The sequence below is a fragment of the Choloepus didactylus genome, chromosome 14 (genome assembly GCF_015220235.1).
Source record: "Choloepus didactylus isolate mChoDid1 chromosome 14, mChoDid1.pri, whole genome shotgun sequence".
Taxonomy (NCBI): Eukaryota; Metazoa; Chordata; class Mammalia; order Pilosa; family Megalonychidae; genus Choloepus; species Choloepus didactylus.
The window spans coordinates 7,036,643-7,064,333 of NC_051320.1; the positions used below are offsets into that span (position 1 = coordinate 7,036,643).

At 38.2% G+C, this 27,691-nt stretch overlaps 1 protein-coding gene across 2 annotated transcripts in view; it reads left to right on the forward strand.

Moving 5' to 3' along the window:
* The window catches only part of SNTG1 (syntrophin gamma 1), a 1,042,376-nt gene that overhangs the window by 813,875 nt on the left and 200,810 nt on the right, over positions 1-27,691 (forward strand). For both annotated transcript variants that reach the window (XM_037803436.1, XM_037803438.1), the window contains exons 11-12: positions 5,457-5,587; positions 22,298-22,427. In XM_037803436.1, coding sequence (XP_037659364.1) covers positions 5,457-5,587; positions 22,298-22,427 — 261 coding nt within the window. The remainder of the gene's footprint in view (positions 1-5,456; positions 5,588-22,297; positions 22,428-27,691) is intronic.

The following is a 27,691-nucleotide window of genomic DNA, read 5'->3' on the forward strand; positions in this document are numbered from 1 at the left end:
CTGATAGATTGGAAGTCTTGGGTTACTTAACATTTAAATATTAGGAAAAGCCAGGAAGGAAACATAAATCAGTTATTCAGTGATTTCTTTATGTCGTTTTCCTCCTTTGCTTTTTGCAGCTTCTAGAGACATGCATTACATCTTACAACCATTCTATAGCATTCAACCTTATATAAAATTTTGCACTCTAAGTGAGCTTCCATAATTTTTAATTATTTTGCTTTTGAAAGATTTTGCTGCAAGTAGTTATTTAATTTCCCATTATTTAGGACACCTTGGCAATTGTTGTGCATACCAGGGAATCAATAAAAATAAGAAAATCTAACCTGAGTATTATGTGAAAAAGTAATGACTTGTTTAATTATGCATGCATTTAATAATCAAAGAAATTGACATCTGTGTTTTGTCAATTTAACTTTGACATTTAATAAAATATTCATTAATTTCGATTTTGTATTAGTATTTAGGAGAAAACCTTTTTTATAGAACTTTTTGAAAATTCTTGATGAGCGTTTATTTCAACCTTCAAAATACACATTCTAAAGACAGTGGATGCTGTCTGGTTATATGTAGGTCTAGCAAATAACCCCTGTGCTTGCAAATATGAAGAGTAGGAGAGCTGACTTTAAGCAGAATAGAATTTTTCTATTTCACATATTTATTAAGCTGTATAAGGCACATAGCTTCTCCTCCGTACTTGTATGATTCATCCTTCATTTGAAATTCTTGACCTAATTGTGGCATTTTATTTCAAAGGATTCAATTTGAACATCTTCAGATCTGAACGGTCTTTAGTTCTACTCTGATTGCATTCGCGTTATTCCCAAGTGTGTTACCAGCCCAAACCTTTCCTGCTCAGAAAAAGGAACATTTGACAAAATCAAGAATATTTGTCAATAAAATTTAAGGATATTTTCCAAAACCCATCACATTGGTATATTCCATCTGCTTTCCTTTTTATTTTTGTTTCCAGAGAAAGAATTGTTATGCAATGGAAAATATTTAAAACATTGATCAGAAGTTGGCAAGATTTAAGTGAATGAAAACATTGATTTCCTAATGAGGAAACGAATATCAGGATTATCACAGATTAACAGTAAAATAATATTTAAACAATTGTTCATTCAAATATACTTCACTTTATTTCCACTTAAAGTATATGTTAATCTATCCTGTTTCTTAAGAAATGTATGCCAAATTACAATTAAAATGAAGTCATTAAAAATGAAAAAAGCTGATTTCATTTAAATATTAATTTTCTTCTTCACATTTAAACATGGATGAAATGCTTAATGATATTAATCCAAACAATTGAAATTCTTACTTGAACAAAGGTAATTCCTGAAAAACAACAACTTTGTATATATTTTAGAATTTGTAAATGAAGCAGATCTGGAAACATCTTAAGAACTTTGATATTGAAGCTCAATTGCTGGAGTTCCAATTTGTTAAGTGTTATGCATCTTTTAATTCATGAGGTTCTGCAACTCAAATGATACATAACTCAGCACCTAGAATTTTACAGCATTATCATTTAATTGGTCCAACTATTTTCTTAAATAATATGGCATTTGTCATAATTATCATACAATGTTAATAACAACAGGACTTGTTTCTCTCCTTCTGTATAAATAACTTAGTTCTAGGGTCTGGTTTGGAAAGCTTCCTGATTGAAAAATTTGCACAATGTGTTTGTGTCAGTCCAGATATGAAGGGAAGAAGTGTAATACTATATACATAGTGAGTCATTCTGTGCTGCTATCAGCTCCTTTCAAACTTTTTTACAATATTTTAGTAATTGCTTTGCTCACCCTCTCCATCCCACTTTCCTCCGTCCCCATTATTGATGCCTTTATTTGACCTGTGCACTGCTCCAGGCTGCTGGAGTCTCAGCTGCTACAGGTGACAGCTCACCTCTTTGTAAGGAGCCCCTTTGCGAGGAAGTCAGGCTCACCACCCCTACCTTGGGCATGGCCACAGCCAAGGACTTACAGATATGGGTGCAAAGGCAGACCGCTTGCCTAATGGTAGGAAACTGTGAGTGGTTCCCTACTCAGGGCTCATGGGTCAGACTGCAGCCTTCCTTCAGTGGAACCCCCATCTTTTCCCTGTCCCCTGCCTCATCCTGCTTCCCTTGGTCCTTGCAGGTTCCTCCTGAGGACTCACCCTCCACAATCCATTCATCCAAGAGCCCCCCCACCCCACCCAGCTGTGTGCCCAGGACAGGTAGAATAGCTGCTCTACTTCAGAGTGGGAGGAAGTTGTTTTGTATTTTCTTTTCAAATTCTCACCCCCACCCCATATCCTTGGATTACCCTATAATAATGAGAAACAGTGAGTGTCAGAGTGGAAGGTCTGAGGGTAAGGAATTCATTTTCCTTATTAGTTTTAACTAATTCCACTGACACACACTCTCGCAAAACTCCATGGTATTAATTTTACAAATTGTGCCTCTATCAGGTTGACATAATGTTCTCCTTTAGAAAGGTACAGATATAGCCAAAAAAAAAGAGAAGAAAATGCTAATCTGTAATCTATAACATGACTGTTCCAAATATATCTAGTTTTATAAAATTCATAGATTTCTTGTTAGAATTATTATTTTATCATTTCTTTCTCAAGAGAAACATTTTATTTCCAGTTTTGACATTACTATTGAACATTCTTTTGATATTAGTGAAGATATGTCACTGTGAAGAAAGTAAAGATAGTCATCATTTTGCTTTAGAGTTTAAGAATAGAGGCATACGTAAATTCAAATGAAGCATGTTCAAAATTAAGAAAATAGCTTCTCAGTGCATTTCCATTAAATGAACATTTCCTGGGGGCCTAGTCTATGGAAAGCATTCTTCTAGGTTCTTTGGCACAGTGGGGAATGGAGTTCCTGACTCAAGAAGTTTAAAATACAGATTTATAGAAAAATGCATAAAGTTAACTAATATAGGGAAGAAAAATAATGGTAGGTATCAGTACTCCAATAGCAGAGGTAAGAATGCTAGAGATTTTGAAAATCTGACTTCATTCAATTCAACAAAAGTTGACAGAATATCATAACAAGTATGCACTTTGTTGTATATGAACTTCTATGGGAATATTAATCTGCTGGCTTGGTATAATTTTCAGGATTAGACAGTCTATGCCAAACTCTGCTTCTCTCGCATCTCATGAGAAGACCTGGATGCAGGAGAGGAAGTAGAGGATATCTCTACTCATAGATTTATAAAACTGGGAGAGCACAAAGCAACTTTCCTCCTGACCCATCACCAAATAGTTATGGACTTTGGGCATGTGGAAGAAAGTGGATGTCCTGACCCATATTTCCCATAGAACTTTTTGCATATTATTCTTGCTTCAGTTTCCTGAACAGAAACAATTGATTCTTTTAGGTACCTCAATCCTTAAATCAATCTGTACCTAGGTGATTCCGTTTTTAATGTCCATGCTTTAATTATTCCCTGAAGCATTTTTTGTGTAAGCATTATTCTTTTGGGTAAGCACAAATTTAGTTTATCTTAAGGTATCACTTTAAGTGTAAGGGTTCATGATGCCTTGTAATATATAAAGATCCCTTTACTATCTTATCTAAAAACATTATCTAATCTTTCTAAGAACTAGAGTTGACCAATTTTGGGATACACAAGAATCACCTGGTTTGTCAGTCAAAATACAGATTCTTAAGCCACAGCCCAGCCCACTGAATCGCTTTCCCTATTGATGAAGAAAAGGAGTTTGTTTTCTGCTGACCAAGTGACTAATTCTGATCATCAGCTAATCAGAATTGGGGAAATATTTTTCTAAAATCTATACCTTTAATGATCACTTTATTTCAAGTCTATAACAAAATCTTGGTCAAGGCTTTGACCTATATGCAATTTTATTTTGATAAGATAAATATTCATGAAGTTTTATGTGCAAATATAACTTGGAAGTGTTAATCTCTGGGAAAAGAGACTAAAGGAGAGAGTGTGTAAATTTGGCTTTTCCATTCACATTGTTAATATTATAGGAAACAGTATTCTTGGCATTGAGGAATAAAGCTCAGTAGTTTTCAAAAACACAAAATTCATTGTATTTTTTTAAATCATCTTATATACAATTCAAAATAACTCTAATACTACTCTTACTAAGTAAAGTAGAAAGCAAATACATATATTCTCTTTTTGTAGTTAAAATAAATATGGATAAATAATTGTCAAAGGACACTAAGCATTCTACTATAAACAACAGTTCTATAAAATGAAATACATTGATCCTGATTATTACCTCATATTTCTTAATAGGTCAAAACATAAAAGAAAGTGACATATTTACAACTTTGATACATAAATGTATCCAGTTGTGATGCTACATCAAAGTCATGTCAAAAACCTCATATAAATTTTCAAATCTGCAAATCTATGAAGTCTAAAATATGATTTGTAGTGCTTATATTCACCTATTGATGATTATCATTTTCATATAATATAATTTATTAGTTGCCCTTAATATTTCATCGCCTATATCTTTTATGTTCTACATTTTCTATCACTTTTGTTCAAGAAACATAAAAAGTAAGGGGAGTTATTGTTGCATTTTGGGGAAGGTTGGTAAACCATCTTTAAATAATTTGCCTGAAGTTACATAGCAAATATTTGGAGTCTGGAAGCAGAGTGATGTAGGTTTGAATGAATCCTGGCTTTGTCATTTACTGACTGGATGATGGGTAAATTATTTACTGTAGAACTTCTCAGTGCTATGTCATGAGCACTGCATCCTATGAGAGTTTCAGCTCTATGCAGATAAAAGCGTAGTCATATGGCAGCTGGGTGGGACCTGGGGCTTATAATCCCAGCCGTTACCTCTGGGCTGACCACAAACTGGTCTGTTTACCCTCGACTCCCGCACAAATATTTTCATTTCTTTATGTATCCCAAGGCTGAAAAGTTGGGGAGGCAATAACTCAATGCTTCTTAAAATTCCTGAAGTTTCCCCTCTATACGATGAGCATAGAATAGCCTAATCTTTCGAAGATGTTGCAAGGGGTTTAGGCAATACATGTGAAGCACTCAACATAGGTAACTATGACTACTATCAGTAGTTGTACAAGTAGTACTAGCAAGTAGTTGTACGAACTAAGGCTTATTTCCATTTTTGTCACTTATCAGTTATTTTGCAGCTACCGTTTTGCCCCATCTGTTTCACTCTTTTTTCAGTTTTGTCACACTTATTCTTTTCTCCCTTCTCCCACCCGTTTTCCATGTCTTCACTACCATTCCTAATCTCAGTGATTTCTTTCTCACCTTTTATGGAGCTCTCCATTAATCAAGAAGTTAGCAAACAGTACTTTAGTGTCAATGACTATGAACTTTTATTCATTCAGGAGAAAAAGAATATCACCGACACGAAAAGGGTTTGTGACATAGAAGCTCACACGAAAGAAGGAAAACAACAATGATGAATGTGTGCGCTCTTTCCAGGACACGCTGTCGTGCTCCTCGTGGCCAGCCTCTCCAGGGCTGAGGTGGGAAAAGCGATGGTGTGATCTCAGGCTCATCCCCCTGCTGCACTCCCGCTTCTCTCAGTACGTGCCTGGGACGGATTTAAGTCGGTGAGTAAATAGATGCTCATGAGTTCAGATTTTTTTCCTGATTGCAAAAGAGACTTGTAGTCAGACTTTTAACATAATATATCTTAAAATTTTTGTTTTCAGTAACTTCCTGATAGTAGAGAGAAGAGTCATAATATAATACACAATGTTGTGCAACAATCATGATTCTGGAGACAAAAATAACACATGCAATTAAGGCATTGATTGTACCACTAACTGATTGTAATGCATTAATGTCTTCAATAGGTGTAGTCTATTAGGTTCTATATTTCCTTTTGTTTTTGTTTTTAGTAAGTTACTTTTTTCATATAGTCGGTCATAAAATCCTCATATTATCATTTTTAGTAAGTGTAGAATCACTACTGATGTCCTTCTTTTCACTCCTGAAATTTGTTTCTTCACTTTTCATCTTGATATATTTTGATAGGGGTTTGTCAATTATAGTGTTTTGTTTTGTTTTGTTTTTCAAATCAGTAATTTTTAGTTTTGGTGTTTCGCTCTACTATGTGCATGTGTTTTCTTTCATTAATTTCTGCTTTTATCTTCATTTCCTTCATTCTTTAAATGAAGTTGATACTTTGTTTTGTAGTGTCTTGAGAGGAAGGTCTGGGGATTAGGAAACATTTCTGTAACATTCCATATAGTAAATAGTTCAGGATTTGCAGACCATATCACCTCTGTCTTAATTAGTCACTCTGCCATTGTGGCATGAAAACAGCCTTAAAAATACATGAATCAATGGGCATTTCTCCCTTCCAATAAAACTTCAGTTGCAAAACCATGTGGCAGGCTACATTTGACACATAGACTGAAGATTGCCAGCCCCTGGTTTAGACTGTTGATTTTTCTCCTCATTTTCTATTATGTTTGGTCATATCTAGATATTTACATTAAATTCTGCTTTAGAAATAGTCTCAAGGTTTAGGATTGCATCTTTATTTATTTACAGTATTTTTATCATTTTTAATAGTTTTTTTAGTCATTGCTCTAAATCATACAGTAGGAATACATAGGTTTTCACAGTCTACTGGAATCGACATTTACAAATTTGAGTTAAATGAAGGTCCCTTTTACTCTTCCCACTTTAGTAATGCTCTGCAATATTATGATTTCTTCAGATATTGATTTCTGAATCAAGGTCCATCATACATAATGAATACAGACATCTGTTGTTGATAACATTTTGTGACATTTTAATTTATATATGTACATTTGTATAAAAGAGTAACATAAATTGTTAACAATTAACTGTGAGAAGTATTATAGCATTGCAATTAAAATCATGGGTCCTGGGGATAAAACAAACAAGTTAATAAAACCCTAGATACTGCCAGCTCAGAGAGGATATAATAGGCTCCAGAGTTTTATAGCTTACTGTCCAAAATGTCCAGTATAAAGTTTTTTTAAAAAAATCACTGGCCATACAAACAGCCAGGAAAATAGCAATTTGAATGAGAAAAGACAATCAAAAGAAACCAAGAGAATAACAAATCAGATGTTGGAAATATCTTGCAAGGATATTAAAATATCTATCATTAAAATACTTCAATGAGCAATTACAAATTCTTTTGAAATAAGTAAAAAATTAGAATTTTTCAAAAACATCAATAGTTTTATCATAAGAAGGATATTGGCAGTAAATAAAGGGAAATAATGCATACTATTCATGAAATGTGGTGAGGGAAAAATGGGGATATAAAGTTCAAGCCATATTATCATTACTGGTGGAGGGGAAAGGGATAATATCAAAGACGAGGATGGGAAACAGCCCCCCTGCTTTTCTGTGATGCTGCCTTTGCTTTACCATTGTTATATATTACCTGTGGCCCTATAGCAGTTTGTCCACAGTGACTGACTTTATTGATTCTATTCCACTTACCCAGACAAGCCAGCAGGTCCACAAAGACTGTGCCTGGCAGACTAGGAAAATTCAGTGACTCTCAAAAATATTTGCACAAATAGCACTTAGAACCTCCTTGATCTTACTCCATGACCATGCAAATGTCCTTCTGTCTAGCAAAATCTTCATATACACCCCATCTTTAGTAGTTCTTACACAGCTGCAATATGGGATTAGGGAGAAAGTGTTACATCCTAAGATATATAACCCTCTCTGGAAATGCTCACACTTCCTTTGAACAACTCTACATCAAATTTGCACAGTTCTTTCAACCTGGGCAAATTATCTTATGAAAGACTCCCTACTTGTTCCATTTCTCAAGCTTCTGATGCATTTATTCAAAGCTTATCAAGTATGTTTTGATATTTTCCATACCTACCAAAGGACAGAGATCCAATAGCTTGAGTTTCTTTGAGAAATTGAAAAAAAATAAATAACAGACTAACCTATGAAGGAGCATATTTTAGGAGGCCTCTAGCACAGGTAAAAGGATTCTGCTTGGCATGTCTTCCTAAATAGCATAAATTATAAAGAAAAATAAGATAAAGACATGCAATGTGGTGCTTATTCTGACTGTATTGGAGAGTTAGAAGGCAAGATCATTACTCAGAAGGACTAGACATAGGCAGGATTCAGGACTTAAAGAGGGACCTTTATGTAAGAACTACTATGGGCCACAGGCTTATCCAGTTAACCAGTGATGAATAAAATGATGGCTGGGCTGGCATGGGAATCTCTAACTGTGAGCTCGCCATTGTAGACAAAATAGATAAGGAAGCCAAGGGCCATGGGTTCCCCAGAGCCCAATTGAATTGGGACTTCTTTGCACAATTCACCACTTTCTTTTTCCAGGAAAATTCAACATATTAGGAAGAAAAGGCTATAAAAGTAATTAAAATTAAAGTTCTTCAGGACTAGGAGTTAGGAACTTTGGAACAGCTGGAGGCCAAGGTGATAGAAAATTCTGGGGTGGAAACAAGCACATGATTAGTATGGATGAACAGAGAGCTCAGTTAGGGAAGAATGCAGATCTACTGGAGAAGAAAGAATACATTAGTTAGGTAGTGATGGAATGAGAGGAATTTATAAGCTGGAGAACAGAAATGTCAGAATTTAAGTCTGACGGTACAGCTGTCTTGAATGACAACCAGATCTCAGGTGAGCAAAGATAGTGCATCACTATAACAAGGCTGAGATGGGGCTTGTGCAGTTCAAGAGTAGACTCTGAACACAGTGCTCAGTGCTAAGAGTGATGCCAAGGTACACTCCATGGCTCCTCCTACACAGAGGGTGGGCTTATGAAGAAGGAAAGGTAGGTGGCAGGTATACAAACAAGTTTAATACTAGGTAAAACATAATTACTGTAATAAAGGAACCAGGCTTTTGGAAGCACGCAAGTGGGAGAGACTCATTCCAAATACATGGGTTATAGCAAATATCATGGCATAGGTAGTATCCAGGTTAACATTCTAAAATTTGAATTGGATATCTAAAAATATTTTGTTTTGAAATAATTTCATATGTACAGGAAAGTTGCAAAAATAATACAAAGCCATACATAGAATTCCAACATATCCTCCTCACATACACAGAAATACCAGATCTACCAACTTTTGCATTTTGCCACATTTGCTGTATCATTCTTTCTATATGTCTGTCTGCTTCTCTATCTCTCTGTTATCTCTTTTCTGAAATTTGAGAGTAGGTTGTAAACATCACGTTCCTTGAACACAAAATACTTCCATGTACAGTGTTACCACAAGGACAAGTATAGTCATTTACTTATTCAGTTAGAAACAAATGGATGGATATTGTATGACTTGGATTTTGACAAGCAGAAATCTCACAACCAACATTTTAAGCAAATATTCATTATCAGCGAGGTGCATGGTTTTCCAAATGCAACATGAGATTTACAAGGCAAGTTTTACCATCTGCTTCTTGCAGAGAGAGAAACTGTGGGTCAGAGAGTCACATAAAGCTAAGTAACTTGCAGTAGCTCCTTGGGTAACAAATGGAGTTGGACGGAAGGTATTTCAGACAAAGGGACCCTGGAGAAAAGGCAACGGTCACATCAAAGTGCAATACAGAGTCATCTGATTTCAAATCATGAAATGGATCGGTGAATTTAATGCCTAGAAAATAGGAAGGGAAAATTGAAGAAGGCCTTGTGTACATCACCAAACAGTTTAGATTATGAGCCTAAGAAGTGATAGAGCAAATGAGGCACTAACTGACGCAGCATCACTTACACGGGACAGAATGGGGCGTGCTGTATATGAATTGAACTCAGAGTGAAACACAGGAAACTGATGAAATCAGGAATCTGAGGGTTCTATTTGTTGTATTCCTTTCTTTCAATCAAGTAAGTGATATCTTCTCAATATCCTTTGAATCAATGTTCTCTGCTACACCCCCACAGCTGTGCAGTGCAGGTGCTTATCCAGGGTATGGTCGTAGACATCTCACCCATCTCCCAGCCTTCACTCCGGCTTTTTTCCATCCATCTTAACCACCAGCAGAGAGATCTTTCTAAAACGCAAATACAATAGCATCCTTCCAGTGCTTAAAGTCTTCCAGTGGCTCTCCCTGACTTTGAGAATTAGATTGGAATGCTGGGATAGGTTCATAAAGTGCTTTATCATTAGACTTTGCTTTCTCACCAACTTTATGACCTGCAGCTTCCCCCTTCACATATTACAACAAGACAAACAAACCACTTGTTTTTCTGAATATGCCATGTGTTCTAGTTTGCTAATGCTGCCTTTTTGCAAAACACCAGAGATGGATTGGCTTTAAAAAAAGGGAGTTTATTTGGTTACACAGTTACAGTCCTAGGGCCATGAAGTGTCCGAGGCAATGCATCAATAATCGGGTACCATCACTGGCGGATGGCCAATGGCATCTGGAAAATCTCTGTTAGCTGGGAAGGCATGTGGTTGGCATCTGCTCCAAGTTCTGGTTTCAAAATGGTTTTCTCCAGAATGACAGTGTCAGCTTCCAACGGCCATCTTAAAACTGTCTCTGAACTGCAGCTCCTCTCTCAGCTCCTGTGCATTCTTCAAAGTGTCCCTCTTGGCTGTAGCAAGCTTCCTCCTTCTGTCAGAGCTTATATAGTGCTCTAGTAAACTAATCAAGGCCCATGCTGAATGGGCAGGGCCACACCTCCATGGAAATTATGTAATCAGAGTTATCACCTACAGGTGGGTTGGTTGCATCTCCATGGAAACCCTCAATCAAAAAATTACAATCCAATCAACATCAATACATCTGCCCACACAAGACTGCATCAAAGAAACTGGCATACCATGCTCTTTGTGTCTCTGATATTTGCTCTGGGTTAATTATCTCTAGTCCAAAATGTGTCCTTCCTCTGGTCTTCTCTAACATTTTTCATGATACCCACAGCCATTCAACCACCAAGCCCAAAACCCAGGAGTGATTTGAACGTTACCCTCTCTCTCATGTTCCACAAAAACCGATCATTTAATCTTGTCCTTTCTAATACTTGAATCCCTTGAAATATCAGCTTCTTTTCTTTTTTACTAACACATTATTTCAATTCCTTATCATCTCAGTATTCTCCTAATGAGTTTAACAAGATCACCCACTCTACACATATCTAACCATGTTAATCCTCCATGTAAATTCAGCCATGGTTCCCCATGTCTTTCACTTCCTTGCAGACATGCGAACCTCCTTCTCCGTCCTCATCTCCCGGATGCCTCTTCCTGATTCTGGCAAACTGACCACACTGAAGTTGGACATTTTATTCTCTGCAGCTCTATGGTACCTCATGCAGGAGATGCCATCTCTCTCTGGTCGTGGGAATTCCATTACTCAGATTCACCCTTTACAAAGTTAACATCTTCCTACATATGCCTTCCTATGGCATAAAACCAACAATGAATCAATATGAACTGCATTAATCCGAAAACTTATGTAAGCAGATGTTAGATTAAAACGATTTATGAATTTTTATAGTGAGCAGTATATTTTTTTCATAGAAAAGAAGACTAAACTTATATTTTAAATGAACAAAACCTACTGTGAAATTCAGCAACTTTTGAGAATAATTTTTATTGCCAAAACAAATGACCAAGACCCCTTAGAAAAGAATAAAAATGAATTAGCAGAGAGTGAAAAAATGATTCTGAACTCAAAACTCTTTATTTATGTAATATATATATTTAGAGCCAACATTCCATATGGGTATCCTCAAGAGCACTATAAATGTTTTTAAAGTTTAATGACTCACAATACTAAGTAAATGAGTAATGGAACCTATTGATTGCAGAAACTATCCCATCAAATAAGATGAAACAAAGAAGGTAGACTATTAGCTACTTATTTCAGGAATTGCATTTTCTAAAACCTAAAAATAAAAACAAGAGCTCTGCAGTTTTTCCTACATTGTCAATGAAAACAATAAGTCTATGTGAAGTAATTTTCACTGAACAATGTGAAATACTGCTGTCAAAACCTCATATTAAAGGACTTTTAAGAGAAAAAGTATTCAAAGAGCCTCAGTAATATGTGGAAGTGTTTAGATCCTATCAATTATTCAGGAAGTCTGCTCATTGAATAAAAAATTGTTATTTTCATTTTTCCTTAGGGGAAATTGAGGCAAAATTAAGTGGGGTAATTTTCCAATGGTCTCATTTATTGAGTAGTAGAGGAAGAAGTACAACCCAGACTGTAATCTTTGCGATCAGCCTGTTTTGAAAGAAGTCACATGTAAGTGAAGAAACTGTTCAAGTATTTTACCTATATTCATGAAAGGGGTTTCATACAAATTGGAAAAGTTGAAGCAGAGAATGCAAAAAAAAAAAGTATTAACACAAAAACCTAGGTTTATAAAGAATTATTGCCTGAGAATTATTCTATCAGGGACTGGTTAATGTATCTGACAATACAGGCTGCAGAGCAGGTCTAAATATATTAACTTAATCAGCTAAAAATAGTAAGCTGCCAAGATTCATTTGCTGCACAGAGGACAAAATGTGTTCAAGACATGCTTTAATTTATGTGACATGAAGCAATAGTTATGGTAACCAGAGAGCAGAAAGAAATGTATATTACCAAACTCAAATTAGTTCATATTTTCCACGGCTGGTTGAGCTTCTGTCTGGACATCTTAAATGTTTCACTCACTGGTGAACATCAAAGCTGAAGCTAATAAAGTCATTCACCATTATAATATTCTTTTCTGCCTATGCGCATTTTTTTTCTTGTCAGTAATTCAGAAGAATATAATTTCAAAGAGACAGACAATATTTGTACCTCCCAAAGGCTTTTAATATATTTCTAAGAGAAAACGATTGAGGGTATCTTTGTACTTCCCTGTTAACAATAGAAAATGTTGGACCAGTGACATGAGAGCCAGTTAACAATATGGATTCAGAATGCCTTATTTTCCAAAGGCTTTACCATGTGTCCAGTTATGAGATACGGACTAACCATAAAGGAAGGGACAGTGGCCAAAGGCCCAATAGTGAAATCTGAGACATACATACTCTCTGTGGGTTTATTGTATGATTGTTTGGGAACGTGAAATCATATCTAATCCACAATTACATAGCTACAAAACATTTGTTAAGAGAAGAGCCAGAAAAGGTGTTAGTTTGGAAGAAAATATATGAACTTATACAACTTAGGTAGCATTTTTGAATCTGAAACTGCAGAAATTTTTTATTGCTTCATTGACTCGAATTTAATTATATTTTGTATATTTTCTAAAGTATATTTTGTTTAGCAACAGAGTGATTCTTAATAATGAACCATTTGTCTAGTGTCCATTCATTTTGGGGATTTTTGTCTACTCCAGTCAATTAAGTTCAAATCTAAACATTGCAAAAAACTTGAGGAAGGGAAAAAAAAACATTACAGCAGTCAGGAACAGCTTTAAGTTCTACAGCAGTTCTGTAAACCATTAGGATGGCAACATTTAATTGTCTCTACCAAAAAACAAAACAAAACAAAACAAAAACAGAAACAATCAATAAAAGCTATTAAGGGATATTTAGACTGATCATTTCATTTTCTTGCCTTTTTTAAATTGAGATTTTTCACATACCATACAATTAACCAAAGAACCAAAGTGCACAATCAGTTGCCCCCAGTACCATCATACAGCTATGCATCCATCACCACAATTATATTTTTTTTCAATTTTTACAACATTTTCATTACTCCAGAAAAGAAATAAAGACAAAAAAAGGAAACTCAAATCCTCCCATCGCTTAACCATCCCCCCTCCATTGTTGACTCATAATATTGGTATAATATATTTGCTACTGTTGATGAAAGAAAGTTAAAATACTACTAACTGCAGTATATAGTTGGCAATAGGTATATTTTTTCCTATATACCCCTCTATTATTAACTTGTAGTAATAGTGTCATACATTTGTTCTAGTTCATGAAAGATATATCTAATAGTTGCACAGTTAAAGACAGACATTGCCCACCACAATGTTCACTGTTTTATAAATTCCCATCTTTTAACATCCAGCTTTCGTTCTGGTGACATGCATGACTCTGAGCTTCCCCTTTCCCCCACATTCATGCACCATTCAGCACTGTTAGTTATTCTCACAATGTGCTACCATCATCTGTCCATTTCTAAACATTTTTCAACCTAGTTGAACATTCTGCTCATAATAAGCAGCCACTGCCCATCCTTTAGCCTCGTTCTATATCCTGGTAACTTACATTTTGTGTCTATGAGTTCACATATTATAATTAGTTCATATCAGTGAGACCCTACAATATTTGTCCTTATGGGTCTGACATATTTCACACAATATAGTGCCCTCAAGATTTCTTCATCAACTCATTTTTTTAAAGATGGTTTTGCTCACACACCATAAAATCCATCCTAAGTAAACAATCAGTGGTTCCCTTTACAGTTACATATTTATGAATTCACCACCATCACCACTATCTATGTAAGGACATCTCCATTTCTTCCACAAAGCAGGAGGAAGAGTCAAATAAGGTAGAGAGACAAAAGAAAAAGAAAAAAGAAAGAGGAAAAAAAAAAAAACATGACAGCTGGGAAGCAAGGAAAGGAAAGATAGCATTAAACTAAGGTAGAATAAAGAGTCAGACAACATTACCAATGCCAAGAGTCCCATAACCCTCCCTTATGTCCCCCTCGTATACACATTTAGCTTTGGTATGTTGCCTTTGTTACATTAAAGGAAGCATAATAAAATGTTTCTGTTAATTATAGTCTCTAGTTTGTATTGATTTTATTTTCCCCCAATACTTCCCTATTTTTAACACCCAGCTAGGTTGACATTCATTTGTTCTCCCTATGAAAAAACTGTATTTGTACATTTTATCACAGTTGTTGGGCACTCTAAGTTTCACTGAGTTACACAGTCCCAGTCTTTATCTTTCCTCTTTCCTTCTGGTGTCCCTCATGCTGCTAACTTTCCTCTTCCAAACATACTCAAAGTCATCTTTATTCAGTGTACTTACATTGCTGTGCTTCCATCACCAAAAACTGTGTTCCAAACTTCTCACTCCTGTCTTTTCCTTTCTGTCTGTAGTGCTCCCTTTAGTGTTTCCTGTAGAGCAGGTGTCTTGTTCACAAACTCTGTCATTGTCTGTTTGTCAGAGAATATTTTAAACTCTCCCTCATATTTGAAGGACAGTTTTGCCAGATATAGGATTCTTGGTTGGTGGTTTTTCTCTTTCAGTATCTTAAATATATCACACCACTTCCTTCTTGCCTCCATGGTTTCTGCTGAGATATCCGCACGTAGTCTTATTAAGCTTCCTTTGTATGTGATGGATCTCTTTTCTCTTGCTGCTTTCAGGATTCTCTCTTTGTCTTTGACATTTTATAATCTGATTATTAAGTGTCTTGGCATAGGCCTATTCAGATCTACTCTGTTTGCAGCACGGTGCATTACTTGGGTCTGTAATTTTATGTCTTTCATAAGAGATGGGAAATTTTCTTTGATTATTTCCTCTATTATTGCTTTGCCCCTTTTCCCTTCTCTTCTTCTTCTGGGACACCCATGACCTGTACATTCAACCATTTCATGTTGTCATTCAGTTTCCTGGAATGTTGCTCATATTTTTCCATTCTTTTCCCTATCTGTTCTTTTGTGTGTAGGATTTCAGGTGTCTTGTTCTCCAGTTCCTGAGTGTTTTCTTCTGCCCCTTGAGATCTGCTGTTGTATGTCTCTATTGTGTCTTTCATCTCTTGTGTTGTGCCTTTCATTTCCATAGATTTTGCCAGTTGTTTTTTGAACTTTTGATTTCTACCTTACATTTACCCAGGGTTTTCATTATACTCTTCATCTCTTTTGCCATATTTTCCCTAAACTTTTTTTAATAGATTTAGCATTAGTTGTTTCAATTTGAAACAAATTGAAGTGTAAGTTTGTTCCTTTGACTGGGCCATACCTTTGTTTTCCTTAGTGTAGGCTGTAGTTTTCTGTTTTCTAGGCATCTTGTTTTCTTGGTTACCGTAATTACATTTTCCCCGACCAGAACTGGCTCAAGTGCCCGAAGGAGGAAATATTCAGTGCCAAGTCTCCCTGAGGGTGTGTCTTAGAAAATTGACACACCCTGTGATGCCTCAAGTCACTGTGCTTTTCCTAACATGCCCAGCAAGTGGTTCCTGCAAGCCTGTCACTCCCAACTTGTGCAAGGAGGTGTGGCCCCTTTAATACTCAGCTTAAGTTGTTTCTGGTTTGATTGTTTTCCCCCATGCCCTGGGGTTTGGTTCTGAATGGAAGGCTGGTAGTAGATCTGAGCACTACCTCTTTCCTCTTAAGGAAGATACACCCCCCTGGGGGGAGTTTTCATTTGCATTTAAAACTGTTCTTTGCTCTCTGACTCTGCTGTGCCCATACTTGTCTGGGTCTGAGTGCTGGGAACTGAAAATGACTGAGGGTTTATCCACTGCAGAGCACTGCGAGCTGAAAATTGCTAAGGTTTTCTCCACTGAACCTCTCAGGTTGAGAGAGAGAAAAAGGGACAGACAGCCCCCTTTCAGAGTCAGTCCATGGCCCCCAGTTTTACCCATCAGCCAGAGAGAGCACCTGGTCCTCTGGGGTCCCCCTCCTGGTAAACAGAAGTCCCCTGGCTCTTCAAGGTCAGTCATCACTAAAAGCCTCTGTCTGCTTGTTGGGGATTTGCACCTTGCATTGGGCAGTCAACATTTGTTAATTAAAACCCCTGTTGGAGCTGGACTCAGCTATATTCGCTTGTTCAGAGAGTGCTACTTTCTAGAACAGTGAGGCTTTGCTGTTTGGGCTGCCATGGGGGGAGGGGGCACTCAGGTCAGGTCTACAGTTTCTACTCACAGATTCCATGCTGCAATCTCAGGCTTTCCTCCCAATCCAGAGTGGTGCATGATGTGTTAACATCATAGTTGTCCCCCAGCAGTTATTCCAGATCACTTATTAATTGTTCCTGGTTGCTTATTAGTTGCCCTGGGGGGACTAACTAACTTTCACTCCTCTCTATGCCGCCATCTTCCTCTTCCTGATCATTTCATTTTAAGGAAAAGTTTGGCTGTTTTGAAATTCACAATGTTCACACAAGGAAAGTTGCATGTTTAGACCTGGAAAGGAATTATGAACCTCTTGCCCCAAATCATGTTTAAGTAAATGATTAAACTGAGTCTAAAAGTGGTTTTACAGCTGTGCCGGTTTGAATGTATTATGTCCCCCAGAAAAAGCCATATTCTTTGATGCAATCTTGTGGGGCAGACATAATAGTGGGGATTAAGTTGGAATGTTTGGATTCGGAGATACGCCCCACCCAACTGTAGATGATAACTGATGGGATACTCCCATGGAGGTGTGGCCCCACCCATTCGGGGTGGGCCTTGATCAGTGGAGCCATATAAATGAGCTGGCTCAAGGAGAGGAAACGCAGTGCAGCTGTGAGTGATGTTATTTGAAGAGGAGCAAGCTTGCTAGAGAGGAATGTCCTGGGAGAAGCCATTTTGAAACCAGAACTTTGGAGCAGACGCCAGCCATGTGCCTTCCCAGCTAACAGAGGTTTTCCGGACGCTATTTGCCATCCTCCAGTGAAGGTACCCGATTATTGATGTGTTACCTTGGACACTTTATGGCCTTAAGACTGTAACTGTATAGCCAAATAAACCCCCTTTTTATAAAAGCCTATCCATCTCTGGTGTCTTGCATTCCGCAGCATTAGCAAACTAGAACAGATTTTGGTACCAGGAGTGGGGTGCTTTTGCTGCTGAGTTTGCAAATACCAAACATGTTGGAACGGCTTTTTAAATGGATAATGGGGAGTTTCTGGAAGAATTGTGAGGAGCTTGATAGAAAAGGCCAAAACTGCTTTACAGAGACTGTTTGTGGAAATATGGACTCTAAAGATACTTCTGACGAGGTCTTGAACAGAGATGATCAATGTGTTGTTGTGAACTGGAAGAAAGGCGATCCTTGTTTTAAAGTGGCAGAGAATTTGGCAAAATTGAGTCCTGGTGTCATATGGAAGGAAGAATCTGGAAGCAACAACCTGGAATACTTAGCTGAGGAGATCTCCAGACTACATGTGGAGGATGTATCCTGGCTTCTCCTTGCAGCTTATAGTAAAATGCGAGCAGAGAGAGATAAACTTAGAACTGAACTCTTGGGTTCCAAGAAACCAGAAGCTGATGGCTTGGAAAATTACAAGCTTCCAGGGGGCGGAATCCCAGAAGCTACAGCCCAACGTGAGGATGTAACCAAACATGGAACCCAGCCGCCATTTCAGTACAAGCCAAGATTGGAGATGGAATTATCCAGAAAGGATTTGTGGAAACTCCTATTGTCTGATGGCTTTGACCCCTGTATGCTTCATGCGAAGCCAACAGAATTTTTGCGAGATCTTTACAGACAGAGCCGCTGCCAGTCGGGACTGGAGGAGAAAGACAAGGAACAAATTGAAGGAAAAGTTTCTTCAAAGACAAAGCCATGGAGGTTGAGGTCTGGAGTCAAGAGGCCTTGGGCTGGGAGAGTGGAGCAGGCCACATGCATGGAAAGGGTGAGTTTGCCCCGGAGGTCGAGGGTGGGCATTCCACCTCGATGCTCTGGAAGAGTTTTGCCACCCGAGGTCCCAAAGAGGGTGGAGCACATTCCCAGGGAATTGGGGAGAGCCTGGCTGCCACCACACTGTTCTGAAGGGGTTGAGCGTGTGCCCCGGAGATGGAAGGGAATCCGGGAGCAGCCCAGATGTTTGAGGAGGGTGGGGCCGAGAAGGTGGTCTCCCCAATGTGTGGGTATGTTGGAGCACTCACCTAAGCGTTTGGAGAGGAAAGGGCTGCTGAAAAGGCCCTTAGGAAGGGTTAGGCTTCTACTCTCTCAAGCCCCAAGGATGCAACATTGTTCTGTTAATGACTCTCAGACTTTGAAATCTAATGGAGTTTGCCCTGCAGGTTTTAGGAACTGTTTTGGTCCTGTTAACCCTGTTTTCCTTACTCTTTCTCCTTATGGCAATGGAAATGTTTATCCTGTGAATGTCCCTCCTTTGTATATTGGAAGCATATAACTTGTTCTAAGTCCACAGATCCAAAGCTAAAGGAGAATTGTGCCTTAGGACCCACCATGCCTGTAATTGATTTTGATAGGATATTGTACTTAACTTTTGTTACTGAAATGATTTAAGTTTCTGTGGTATTGTGGGATGAATGGATTTTGTATTTGGAAAGAATATGTTTTTCTGGGGTCCAGGGGGTGGAATGTGCCGGTTTGAATGTATTATGTCCCCCAGAAAAAGCCATATTCTTTGATGCAATCTTGTGGGGCAGACATAATAGTGGGGATTAAGTTGGAATGTTTGGATTCGGAGATACGCCCCACCCAACTGTAGATGATAACTGATGGGATACTCCCATGGAGGTGTGGCCCCACCCATTCGGGGTGGGCCTTGATCAGTGGAGCCATATAAATGAGCTGGCTCAAGGAGAGGAAACGCAGTGCAGCTGTGAGTGATGTTATTTGAAGAGGAGCAAGCTTGCTAGAGAGGAATGTCCTGGGAGAAGCCATTTTGAAACCAGAACTTTGGAGCAGACGCCAGCCATGTGCCTTCCCAGCTAACAGAGGTTTTCCGGACGCTATTTGCCATCCTCCAGTGAAGGTACCCGATTATTGATGTGTTACCTTGGACACTTTATGGCCTTAAGACTGTAACTGTATAGCCAAATAAACCCCCTTTTTATAAAAGCCTATCCATCTCTGGTGTCTTGCATTCCGCAGCATTAGCAAACTAGAACAGATTTTGGTACCAGGAGTGGGGTGCTTTTGCTGCTGAGTTTGCAAATACCAAACATGTTGGAACGGCTTTTTAAATGGATAATGGGGAGTTTCTGGAAGAATTGTGAGGAGCTTGATAGAAAAGGCCAAAACTGCTTTACAGAGACTGTTTGTGGAAATATGGACTCTAAAGATACTTCTGACGAGGTCTTGAACAGAGATGATCAATGTGTTGTTGTGAACTGGAAGAAAGGCGATCCTTGTTTTAAAGTGGCAGAGAATTTGGCAAAATTGAGTCCTGGTGTCATATGGAAGGAAGAATCTGGAAGCAACAACCTGGAATACTTAGCTGAGGAGATCTCCAGACTACATGTGGAGGATGTATCCTGGCTTCTCCTTGCAGCTTATAGTAAAATGCGAGCAGAGAGAGATAAACTTAGAACTGAACTCTTGGGTTCCAAGAAACCAGAAGCTGATGGCTTGGAAAATTACAAGCTTCCAGGGGGCGGAATCCCAGAAGCTACAGCCCAACGTGAGGATGTAACCAAACATGGAACCCAGCCGCCATTTCAGTACAAGCCAAGATTGGAGATGGAATTATCCAGAAAGGATTTGTGGAAACTCCTATTGTCTGATGGCTTTGACCCCTGTATGCTTCATGCGAAGCCAACAGAATTTTTGCGAGATCTTTACAGACAGAGCCGCTGCCAGTCGGGACTGGAGGAGAAAGACAAGGAACAAATTGAAGGAAAAGTTTCTTCAAAGACAAAGCCATGGAGGTTGAGGTCTGGAGTCAAGAGGCCTTGGGCTGGGAGAGTGGAGCAGGCCACATGCATGGAAAGGGTGAGTTTGCCCCGGAGGTCGAGGGTGGGCATTCCACCTCGATGCTCTGGAAGAGTTTTGCCACCCGAGGTCCCAAAGAGGGTGGAGCACATTCCCAGGGAATTGGGGAGAGCCTGGCTGCCACCACACTGTTCTGAAGGGGTTGAGCGTGTGCCCCGGAGATGGAAGGGAATCCGGGAGCAGCCCAGATGTTTGAGGAGGGTGGGGCCGAGAAGGTGGTCTCCCCAATGTGTGGGTATGTTGGAGCACTCACCTAAGCGTTTGGAGAGGAAAGGGCTGCTGAAAAGGCCCTTAGGAAGGGTTAGGCTTCTACTCTCTCAAGCCCCAAGGATGCAACATTGTTCTGTTAATGACTCTCAGACTTTGAAATCTAATGGAGTTTGCCCTGCAGGTTTTAGGAACTGTTTTGGTCCTGTTAACCCTGTTTTCCTTACTCTTTCTCCTTATGGCAATGGAAATGTTTATCCTGTGAATGTCCCTCCTTTGTATATTGGAAGCATATAACTTGTTCTAAGTCCACAGATCCAAAGCTAAAGGAGAATTGTGCCTTAGGACCCACCATGCCTGTAATTGATTTTGATAGGATATTGTACTTAACTTTTGTTACTGAAATGATTTAAGTTTCTGTGGTATTGTGGGATGAATGGATTTTGTATTTGGAAAGAATATGTTTTTCTGGGGTCCAGGGGGTGGAATGTGCCGGTTTGAATGTATTATGTCCCCCAGAAAAAGCCATATTCTTTGATGCAATCTTGTGGGGCAGACATAATAGTGGGGATTAAGTTGGAATGTTTGGATTCGGAGATACGCCCCACCCAACTGTAGATGATAACTGATGGGATACTCCCATGGAGGTGTGGCCCCACCCATTCGGGGTGGGCCTTGATCAGTGGAGCCATATAAATGAGCTGGCTCAAGGAGAGGAAACGCAGTGCAGCTGTGAGTGATGTTATTTGAAGAGGAGCAAGCTTGCTAGAGAGGAATGTCCTGGGAGAAGCCATTTTGAAACCAGAACTTTGGAGCAGACGCCAGCCATGTGCCTTCCCAGCTAACAGAGGTTTTCCGGACGCTATTTGCCATCCTCCAGTGAAGGTACCCGATTATTGATGTGTTACCTTGGACACTTTATGGCCTTAAGACTGTAACTGTATAGCCAAATAAACCCCCTTTTTATAAAAGCCTATCCATCTCTGGTGTCTTGCATTCCGCAGCATTAGCAAACTAGAACAACAGCTGATAAGCATTGCACTTCATGAGAGTCAAGTGAATTGTTTTTTGGTAAGATGTTTAATGTTTGTTTGTTTGGTTTAGTTATCCTTCCATATTAGGTAAAAAATGTCTTGGTAATGTCAAGAGGAGATAATGGTAACCAAAATTAGAGATAGACTTCCATGAATAATTTTATAATAAACTCAGAAAAGAATCTTCCTAAAATATAGATATACTTTCAATTACAACATTATATATGTGAGTGTGTGTGTGTGTGTGTGTGTGTGTGTGTGTGTGTGTGTGTGTATATCTTAGGCTCTCAGGCTCCTTTCTGTTAGTTTGAAATGATATGTTGTCTGGGTTTAGCATTAGTGTTCCAATAAAAACAGAGGTACTTATAAAGAAAAGTAACCAAATATGAATTTGGTTACTGACATCATTGCTTGAAAGAAGAGCTTTTAGACAGAGATTGCAAATAGATAAATGAGATGATGTTCTGATCTGATTTGTCCTGACATGTCTGCAGGCAGAATGCTTTACAAGTGGTTGCTGTGGATGGCGTCTGCAGTGGAATTATCCAGTGTCTCTCTGCTGAAGACTGCATTGACTGGCTGCAAGCAATAGCAACCAATATTTCAAACCTCACAAAGCACAATGTAAGTAGTGATCTTAAAAATGTGTGGTCATAGAGTTCCTCAGCCTTTGTAAAATTCTTCAACATATCTGTAACTTTACATCAAACTCTTTGGTGTTTTTCTAACAATAAGCCCCTCGACACCCATCATTAAAGCTACACTACAATACTTATTGGAAAAAGAAATCACTTTTTCCTGAGAGTTCTAGCCTGATTTATCTCTTCCAGAATACTTTCATTCATAAGTTTCCATCCACAAACATCATAATCATCTACATTAGCTAAATAAATCAAAATAAGCCTTTAGCAGGCAGTCACTAAATGTATTTAAGTAAATGCCATCCGGACTAAATGAACTGCAGTTCAGGAGAGAAAAACTGATTTATCTCTAGTGATATTGGAATTCTGTGAAAAAGTAGGAGTGTAAGATGAAGGGCACTAGCAAGGAGACTGAAGTTCATACCAGGACAGTCAGAAGTTAATCACTATAGTCATGTCTATATCATTAGCAATTGCTTCTCTACTTTTTCACTGTCTTTTTATTCCAACCTTTTCTGTGTTCCTTTGTCTCTTTATTTTCATTGCCTTGTCATCACTGTTTCTAATAATTTAGGCTTTCTCTCTGTTAATTTAAGGGATAATGTAGTCTAACAGAATATTCAAAACCATAAACTTCACCTCACTAAGTATTGACCATTAACAGTGCTTCTGTTTTAGCAAAAACACTAGATATCATAGTTTCATAGTTCTTAATACTCTCCTCTGTTCACACCTGTTTTAGATCATACATTTCATGACATATTGGTGTGGTGGTTTGAAGTTGTATATACCCCAAAAAATCATGTTCTATTAATCCATTTTTGTGGGTGTAGACCTATTGCAGAAAGGGGACTTTTTGATTAGGTTATTTCAATTGGTATGTGACTCATTCAAAATTGGTCTTAGTCCTCTTACTGGAGTCCTATATAAGAGGAGAAAAGACAGAAAAAGTCCTGGGGAATCTGAGAGACGTACACACACAGAAAACAGGAGGAAGCCACCAAAGCCAGAAACTGGGAGCAACAAAACCCAGGAAAGAAGGACCAGCAGATGTTGCCATGTGCCTTCCCATGTGACAGAGGACCCCAAGTTTGCTAGTAGCTGGTCTTTGGGGATAAGGTATCATCATGTTGATGCCTTAATTTGGAAATTTTCATGGCCTTAGAACCATAAACTTGTCAGCTTATAAATACCCCTTGTTAAAATCCAGTCAATTTCTGGTATGTTGCATTTCATCAGCTTTAGCATACTAAAACATTGAGTATTTGAGAAGTCCTACGGAAAAAAGAGTAAAATATGAAAGGCAAGACAGAAGTTTTTAGCTTTCTCACTGAAGCTGTTATAGAACCCAGAAGAGCCATGGTCTTTTAATCCAAACTTGTAGGGTGGGGCCTTTTAATTGAATGTTTCCATGGAGATGAGAACTTTGATTAGATTATTTCCATGGAGGTTTGGCTGCACCCATTCAGGGTGGGTCTTGATTAGATCACTTGAATCCTTTAAGAGAGCTCACAGAGAGAAGGAACTCAGAGAATGTGAGAGACACATTTTGGAGAGAAGCTAAAGTATGTAATCCAGAGTTTCCCCCCAGAAGAAGCTAAGAGCCAACACAGAACAAGACTCTTGAAGATGCTGGGAGCTGCAGACAGAAGGACATTTGGAGATGCTAAGCTAAGAGATGAAGCCCAGAGTTTGCTCCAGAGAAGCTAAGAGAGGACTTCCAGATGCTTAAAGAGAAACACCCCAGGAGAACCAAGCAGAGAGCTGAGAGAAGCTAAGAGAGACAAAAGCCCAGAGAAATTCTGAAGAAAAACATTTTGAAAACAGAACCCAGGAGCAAAGGACCAGCTGACACCAGCCACATGCCTTCCCAGCTAGAGGTGTTCCAGATGCCATTGGCCTGTTTTTTTTTAGTGATGATATTCTCTTGTAGATGCCTTAGTTTGGAAACTTTTATTGCTATAGAATTAAATTTGTAACCTAGTGCATCCCCTTTATAAAAGCCAATCCATTTTTGGTATTTTGCATTCTGGCAGCTTTAGCAAACCAGCTAAAGCTCATTAATGTAGAAAACAGCTTTCTCACTGAAGCTGTTATAGAACCCAGAAGAGCCATGGTCTTTAATGTAGAAAACTATCTTTACATAAATGACTCTGTGTCTTTGCACAGATTTTGCTTTGAAATGTAAGAAAAAATTTTGGCAAATATTCTTTTCTTAAAATTGGTATGACTGTCAGCCATTAAGGAAAATTGACTTGTTCCCAGTTTGTGGCTACTCCAAACAACATCATGAATGTCTGTGCACATGTTTTTCCGAGTGTAGGGTGAAATTGAGGGTGCTGGGGTATGTGCATGTTCAAGGTTACCAGGTAATGCCAATTATCTTCCAAATGACTGTGCACTTGACCTCCCTACTTGCGCTTAAGGACGTGTCTCCTTTTACAAAACATCCTCAACACTCAGTGTCATCTTCTCTTTTTTCCATTATGGCTATTTGGTATCTTTGAAATTGTCTCTTTGCAGTGAGAATGGAGGTGGGTAGATTTCTTCTTGATGTCTCAATAGGTACTGAGATACCAAGAGCAGCACCCAACAAAGAAGTCTGACCTGGGTGTGGTGGGCTGGGGCATGCCTGTCCCCACACCTGATAATCCAATGCTATCATCCTATATGAGTCAGGGTTGCCCCAGAAGACAATAGGTTTCATTTGAACAAGAACAACAAAAAGCACTGTGAATCTTCCAGACAGTATTTCCTTGAGAATCATGCCTTTCCTGTACTAACTTACAGAGGAGTACCCAAGCTTAAAGAAAAGAGAAAAATACCTCATCAGAGAACTGACTCTCCATTTCATTATGTGCAATAGACTGCCTAAAAACAGCCACAGCCTTATATTTATGAGAAAAAAATATATTTTTAAAAAGAACAGAAGGTTTAACTTTAAATTCTACCAACTTAATAAGTCAAGCCCTTGATCTTGGGCCTTGCCCTTATGAAACTTATTCCTGCAAAGGAGAAACTAAGCCTATTTATGATTGTGCCTAAGAGTCACCCTCAGAAAAGCTATTTGCTCAGATGTGGCCCTCTCTGCAGGTAAACTCACTGCCCTCCCCACTACATGGCACATGATTCCCAGAGGTATAAATCTCCCTGGCAATGCAGGATATGAGTCCTGGGTATAATCCTGGCTGTGCTGGTTTGGATCTGTTATGCACCCCAGAAAAAGTCATGTTCTTTTAATCCAATCGTGTGGGACAGACCTATTGTGGATGGGACCTTTTGATTAGAGTATTTCCATGGAGACATGAACCCACCCATTCAAGGTGGGTATTAATTAGTTTACTGGAGTCTGTAAGAGAGATCAGGGACAGAGAGAGAGCTCAGAGCTGACACAGACCCAGACACTTGGAGAAGCAGACAAAAAGACATTTGCAGATGCTAAGCTAAGAGAAGAAGCCAAGTGTTTTCCCTGGGGAAGCTAAGAGAGGACCTGCAGACACTTAGAGAGAAACACCCTGGGAGAAACAAGCAAGGATGCACAGGAGCTGAGAGAGAGACAGAATCCCAGAGACATTTTGGAGAAAGCAATGGAAATGAGAAGCTAACCTCGGGAGAGGCCCAGCAGACTCCAGCCATCAGCCTACACATGACAGAGAAACCCCAGATGCCATTGGTTGTTCTTCAGAGAAGGTATCATCCTGTTGATGCCTTAGTTTGCATGTTTTCATGGTCTTACAGCTGTAAATTTGTGAACTAATAAACCCCCATTGTAAAAGCCAATCCATTTCTTATATTTTGCATTCTGGCAGCTTCAGCAAACTGAAACAATGGGATTGAGGAAAGCTTCTTGGACCAAAAGGGTGAAGAGAAATGAAACAAAATAAAGTTTCAGTGGCTGAGAGATTTCAAATAGAGTCAAGAGGTCATTCTGGGAGGTTATTCTTATGCATTATGTAAATATACCTTATAGTTTTTAGTGTAGTAGAATAGCTAGAAGGAAATATTGGAAAGTGCTAAACTGTAATCCAGTAGCCTTGATTCTTTAAGATGATTGTATAACTATATAGCTTTTATTGTGACTATCTGATGGTGAAAACCTTGGACTGACACTCCTTTTATCCATGTATGGACAGCGGAGCAAGTAAATAAAGACAAAATAAATAAATAATAGAGGGGGATAAAGGATATGGGATGTTTTGGGGGCTCTTTTTTATTTTTATTTTTTTATCCTTATTTTTATTTTTTTGGAGTAATGAAAATACTTAAAAACTAATTATAGTGATGAATGCACAACTATATGATAATACCGTGAACCATTGTTTGTACACTTTGGATGATTATCTGAAATGTGAATATATCTCAATAAAATTGCATTTTAAAAAAGATACATCTGACAAGCATAGGAAAAAATCTATGCCTTATAGAAAAGTGACAGATACAAATCTCTCTACCCTCTGCAAGAATAAGGAAGGATACTCCAAATTTCATTGTTTGTTTTTCACCCTTGCAGTAAGTGCTACATGAAAGCAGGCAACTCTTCTACACTAGATACTCTTCTACACTAGATTGTTTTATCTGCTGAGAAATACATAGGTCTATTATGATAATGTTGCTACATTGTATTAAAAAGTGACTAATTTTTCTTTCAACCTGCTGTGATTATATTCTGATTGCATGTCCTTTTGATCTTGTAATCAGTTCTCACTCAAAAGTACTAATGATTATAAAGCATTTTAATATTTAAAATACTATATATAATTATGATATAATTGTGATACATAATGTGATACATAAATGTTTAAACATTATTAGGCATAGGGACAATAATATGTGAAGTTCACATAGACCTGAGTGATGGCACAATGTCTTCAGTGATGATATAATTGATATGTCTGAAAAGTAAGAAGGAAGAAATTAAGAGAGATTGAGAGTAGCTAGAAAAGTTTTGTTAAAGGTAGTGAAATGTTAATTCTATTTATCATAATAATTTTAGTCTGAAACAATAATAGAAATAATATCTCTTTTACTTTATTTCCAAATACTCTGAGGTGTGTAGGTTTGCATAAATTTGACTCTGAAGAGATGGCCTGTTATTAATAGGTGTAAATAAGGAAACTTCAGATAAATATCTAAAGAAATTTATTCAGTGGATTACCATGCAAACAAATAAATGTGAAAAGAAAATATCAGGAAAATGCATATAAAATAAGAACTAAAAAGTAAAACAAATGATATGTTATTGAAATG